This window comes from Petromyzon marinus, chromosome 1 (assembly GCF_048934315.1).
Source record: "Petromyzon marinus isolate PM22_M1 ecotype Great Lakes invasive population chromosome 1, UKy_Petmar_22M1.pri1.0, whole genome shotgun sequence".
Classification (NCBI taxonomy): domain Eukaryota; kingdom Metazoa; phylum Chordata; class Hyperoartia; order Petromyzontiformes; family Petromyzontidae; genus Petromyzon; species Petromyzon marinus.
In genome coordinates, this window is record NC_133667.1 from 8230904 (window position 1) to 8236903 (window position 6000).

The window sequence follows — 6000 nt, forward strand, 5'->3', positions numbered from 1 at the left end:
TATCCGGGGTTCTCGCGTCTAGTAAGATGGCGTTCATCTGGACAACCAGCAACTGCGCAAAAAATATAAAAATAAAAATAAACTATTTTTCGATTTAAAGTTTTCGTGACTGCAAGGATTCATCTTCTTTGGTTCTTTCTGTAAAGTCACGTAGAATGAGAATAAAATAATAAATTGATAAAATAAAATAACACAATAAAATTCTCACGACGTTTCGGCCACAACACAAGCGGCCTTCATCAGGTGAAGGGACGAGACTGTCTGGGACGAGACTGTCTGGAGGACAGTGCTCCAGCGCTTCCCTTCACCTGATGAAGGCCGCTTGTGTTGTGGCCGAAACGTCGTGAGAATTTTATTGTGTTATTTTATTTTATCAATTTATTATGTTATTCTCATTCTACATGACTTTACCGAAAGAACCAAAGAAGATAAACTATTTTTTTTATAATCCCAGGTAAGGTCCGCTGGTCCATAATAGCTCTTTTTCAGAGCCGAGCTAGTCACACATGATAGCTCAGCGAAGTGGCTTATCACGTGGAAATGTATCGCAGCCAAATTGCTCTGAAACACGTGATCTTGATTCTATATGGAGGGAAAAACGGGAGGATCCGGAGAAAAATCCACGCGACCATGGGAAGAAAGACATGCAAACTCCAATTACACAAGTGTAGTGACTGACTTGGAGACGTAACTTCTCGGAGGCAATTCTTTAATTTAACACCGAGCACACTTTGTACACTTTATACAATACACACCCTACACTGTTACACACTCTGTCTCTCGCTTATATGCAACTCTACACTTGGTTGCTAACCTACACATAGCGCTAGCCGTCTGACACTGACGGCGCTGAACCGAGACAGCCAACTACCGTCTAGCAGCGCAATATCAAGTGACGCTCGGGGTCCCCTTTGATCCTGCAAGCGTGGCCACGCTCCGCCCTGGCCACGCCCCCCTTCTGGAACCTACTAGCGGGCTCTCGACGTGTCCCTTCCGTAACCTTTACCCTAGATCCCTCTCGGGTCTGTCACGTGGCCTGCTGTCAGGGCTGCTTCACTCTACAGATCCACTTCCCTGCCAGCAGCCAGCGCTATGTTGCTTAGTGACCAATTCCAGGTCACTACGCAAGTGTCAGGGTTGGGGTCGAACCCACGATTGTCAGCGAGGTACTTAATATCTCGCCAGCGTAGCGCATGTAACAGCTCATCTCCCTCCCTCCATACTGATTGGAAAAAAAGTATTACGTTTCAGGGTTGCAATTCCATATTGAATTTGATATTCAAGAAGTTTATTCCTTTTGTCTTGCTTGTTGTTTCATCGAAAAAGTATGTTCTGTTTGTACATTCTCACGCGTACTGTTCATGTTATCTAATTTGTATCTTCTCACTTGTCAGTACTGTTTGTCTCATTTGCTGTAGATTGTCTAGATTTTCCTGTTGTCACTACTCACCCAAATTTTTCGTCCAATTGTTACCCTCTCTTGAGCTACTCTTTGTCTAATGTATTCTGTTTGATTAATTTCATCCATTAACCTACAGGAATAGCTTGTATACATTTTTCATGAATCAAAATAATCATGCCCAATTCGATGCATGTATAATGAACATGCATAATAATTCGATTGTTGCATCGTTCCGTGCCTATTCATTTAAAAGTCACGGAACGATGCCTATTATATTGTCCTTCCCCAGCACCTCCGATTAGCATGGTTGGTTTTGTACAGTGCGAAAGAAGTTCAACATACAGGCATACATAATAAAAAAAAATATATTTGCTAGAGCAAATTACTATCACTAATATCGCTTTAATGTGTGTAATTGCAATCCAAATGCCACCTCTCTGTGCAACTCTGTTGTCCTCACAGCCTCCCTTCTGCCCCTCATGCGCCTTGTGGGAGAGGTGGAACCCTCGCCCAACAACTCTACCCGCCTACCACCGCTGCCACCGATGTTGTCCTCCACCAACGTCCGCCGCTGCCAAGGCCGCATCGAGCTCTTCCTCATGGGCACTTGGGGCACCGTGTGTGACGACGCGTGGGACCTGACAGCGGCCAGTGTGGCCTGTGCCGCACTGGGCTGTGGGGCGGCCGTTGCTGCCCCCGGTTTGGCCGCCTTTGGCCCGGGACGTGGCCCCATTTGGCTCGACAACGTCAAGTGCGAGGGACATGAGGCATCGCTTGTGCAGTGCTCGCACATAGGCGCCTACGCGCACAACTGCGACCACACGGAGGACGCTGGCGTGGTGTGCGCAGGGCCTGGATAAACGGCCATCCCAGTTATGGGATTTCAACAACAAAACTTACAATGATAATAAACCTCCTGATCAATGGGTTTGTGATCAGATGGCTCAGTGTGTAAATGGCTACGTCAGTGGTATTTCTGAGCACTGGTGTCTTTTTGTAAGCGCTGAGCAGGTAATTGAGAGATTGGGTTTAAAACCCAAGTAATGAGTGTCTTGGTGGATTTATGCCTATGTCGGAGAACCAAAGGACTAATTACGAGGAGATGGTTTAAAGTTCTAGAGCTTGGTGTGTCTCATATGGTCTTTACATATTCTTTTCGTGGCTCGAGTGTCTTTTCAGTGGTCTGATGTCCACGTCAGACCACAGGGTAAAACTCACTTGAGATCCTGGGATTCAAGCGCCAGGTTAGGGGGCTGAAGCCAAGCTGAAGTCATGAATGAAATTAAAAATTATGTTTTGAGTCCTAGGCTTCAACCTGAGACCTCGTGCATCGTAATTATAATGGTTTCAACCAAGTTTACCACGAACCACACAACAACAACAACAAAGAAACCCATCACGTAATTGTTCCTTTTTTTCCTACTGAAATTGTCTTTAAACGGAGGGATAAAAAATATGATACTACATCAAATGGGGGATGCTGCCATGTTGTAATAGTCAGCACGCTGGACTTGAGAAGTCACTGCTTCGAGTTCCCAGCACTGCAGTTAAAACAAAGAGAACGGTCTGCACAAATGGATAATGTAATTGTTTGACTGCCATGTTTTGGCCATCTCTCAGTCCAGCAGATTTGGGGGTAGCATTTCCACCAACTCTTGCATCCCAAGTGTTGGATCATGGATGGGCGTGTGGAACCACGCAGGACTGACATCATGTGATGCATTGGTGACTGACTTACTTGAATTATCCCTGTTTTGCCAACAGAATCTGTAACTTTATCACAATTTTGTTTCATGGTCAAGATCAAGAGGCCATCACCACCAATGCCATTGATGTCTACACACTTCACCGTTGCTTTCTTTGTTTTGCTACACCCTCCCCCCCCACCCCTTAATTTGTGTAATTGACATTCAACCTCCCACGTCTACGCTACAATATCCTTACTGCGTGGCTTTAGATCGGGGGTAGAGAACTTACGGTGCATGGACCGCACAATTTCATTTTTTTCCCGGATGATTCACGCTTCGAAACGGTCAGCAAAAGATATTCATCAATCACACATCTCAGTCACACTCATCGGGTACAAAGGTATTGGATAAATCCTCGAACCGCAACTCGTCTTATCAATGGCAGCTTGTAGGGTTCGTGAAACCTCCTTTTAAACGCGGCCCTATTTCTTTCTATTCGTGATTTTCCCATAATGCATAATGCTTCCTAATACTGGCACTTTTTTCACAGATAACAGTTGCACGGCAAATTATTCCTGATACCCGTGGTTATCCGTGATGTTTTTATTGTTACTTTTGTATGACCACGATCAAAGTAAATGCACGTGCGGAACTTGCTATGAGCACGAGACAAGACAGACAGACCGCAGACACGATTATGCTCAGAGACACGGAACCGAAAAAAGAGACAAACATACGCAGAGATACAGATACAGACATGGAGAGAGAGAGAGAGAGAAGGACACACGAATATACCCTGAGAGAAATTGAGACATACACTGGGAAAAACGGAGGTAGGCGTTGGCAGGACAAGTCACTAACCACTAACAGCACACGGGTTGAGGAACTTGTGTAACTCATGTGCAAACACTTTGCGCTTAAACGACCCCCGCTGCGCTTTAAAGCGTCCCTTACACACGATTTTATGGCTATCAAGAGTCGCGGCAAAAGGTATCATTACCAGGGGGGTTATCCATGGGTAATGGACGTTAAGTCATTACCCATATCCACGATTTTTTTTGCGGATTAAGAGGAGTCACATGGCAAGTTCACCCTATAATATGTGGGTTATTAGCAACATTCTATCCCACAGAACAAGAGGAAAATCATGGATAATAGGATTCGTGATATTGGTCCCTATATAATTTCAGGTAAAGAGTTATTTGTGATGATTTCGATCTGGCAACACTGTTTCTCATTTTAGCATGCTCGGTCACTTCTGTAACCGGAAGGGCCACTTGCGGTGGCAGAAGTGAGGTGTTGTATTAATGCGTGGCCCGCCAAAGGTAGCCACTGGAGCTATGCACTTGTGAGTGTAACTTGAAAACTAATTTCCTTACAACTGCTTTTTGTGTATAGTTTGCTGTCCTTCCCCCGCACCTCCAATTAGCACGGTTGGCTACTTACAAATAAGTTTAACATACATATGTAGTGACGCACTCGGAGACACTAGGATTAGGAGGCATTCTATTTATTATAAGCCTTCACAGGTTACAAGGGATAACTACAACTCTCAGTCAGGACAGCTGGCAGACTGCCTGACTGACGATGCCGAGAAGGTGAAGACGTTGACGAAGACTCCAGCAGCCCGACGGGATCCCACTCCAAGCAACAGCCCTGAGCCTTCGCTCGGGGTCCACTTTTATCCTCCTCGCGTGGCTTCACTCCGCCCCGGCCACGCCCCCCTTCTAGAACCTACTCGCGGGTTCCCGGGCTCACCTCACGCGCCCCCTCTATCACCTTTCCCCTACATCCCTCTCTCTGGCTTATCACGTGACCTGCTGACAGACAGGGCTGCTGCAACTGCAGACCCCCTTCTCTGCCAGTAACCCGCGCTATGCTGCGTAGTGACCCATTCCATGTCACTACACATACAGTACAAAGGTATTTAAAAAGTCCAATTCGACTCTCGTTAAAGAATATGTTCCCCACCCGTATGACATGTAAATAAAATCTACTTTATTTTATTATAGTACCGACTCAATAGTAGGTATAATTTTCATACCTATATCACAAACTGGTTTTAAAACATGATATTAAATGCAAAAGTATATTTGCTAAAATAGGAATTGTGAACGTAAAAAAACTTATAGTTACAATTTTTTTTATTTTATTTAAATTCTGTATTTTTATCCAGAGCCCACTCTAGAGTATTGTATATCAGCGTGTTTAGATGGACAACAATCTTAAACAAATAATCATTCACAGATCAAAACCAGTCTTTAAGTTGAGCAAGTACATACAGTAAAACCTTGGATTGCGAGTAACTTGGTCTGCGAGTGTTTTGCAAGACGAGCAAAAATTTTAAGTAAATATTAATTTGATAAACGAGCGAGGTCCTGCAATACGAGTAGTACGTATAGACGCTTTATACTGCCGAGCGTCACGTGATCACAACTGATATACGAGTGCTTTGGATTACAAACACGTTTCCGGAACGAATTATGCTCGCAATCCAAGGTTTTACTGTATTTATAATTACCTATGTATTACTTGTTGATTTAAAAAAAAATGTATGTAAATATTTTTGTTAGGTCAAAACCCTGGCCAGGCTGCACTGCTAAATGATGTGGTTCAGGTAGAGTTGTGTTCGACCTTAAATAATCCATTGGTGCTCCAGTTACCACTTGTCCTGGTTGGCCCAGGATTGTCCTTTTTTCGAGGTAGTTGTCCCGAGAAATGTCAGTCTCTCCAGGAAATTAAAAGTTATGGTGTTTGTCAGTTGTGTAATAAGTCACCACCTCCGATTAGCACGGTTGGCTACGGTACGGTGCGAAATAAGTTATGTTTTTGTGCTGCGAGATATCCCTATATCAACGACATGTCCTGGATGTTTGTTTGTACTGTATCACAGAGGTAACAACCCTGTTT

At 44.3% G+C, this 6000-nt stretch overlaps 1 protein-coding gene across 1 annotated transcript in view; it reads left to right on the plus strand.

The window, feature by feature from the left end:
- The window catches only part of LOC116941491 (scavenger receptor cysteine-rich domain-containing group B protein-like), a 39169-nt gene extending 34075 nt beyond the window's left edge, over positions 1-5094 (plus strand). Inside the window, exon 14 of the mRNA XM_076068055.1 lies at positions 1865-5094. Within this exon, the coding sequence (XP_075924170.1) occupies positions 1865-2262 (398 nt within the window). The 3' untranslated portion in view covers positions 2263-5094. The remainder of the gene's footprint in view (positions 1-1864) is intronic.
- The last annotated feature ends 906 nt before the right edge of the window (positions 5095-6000 follow it).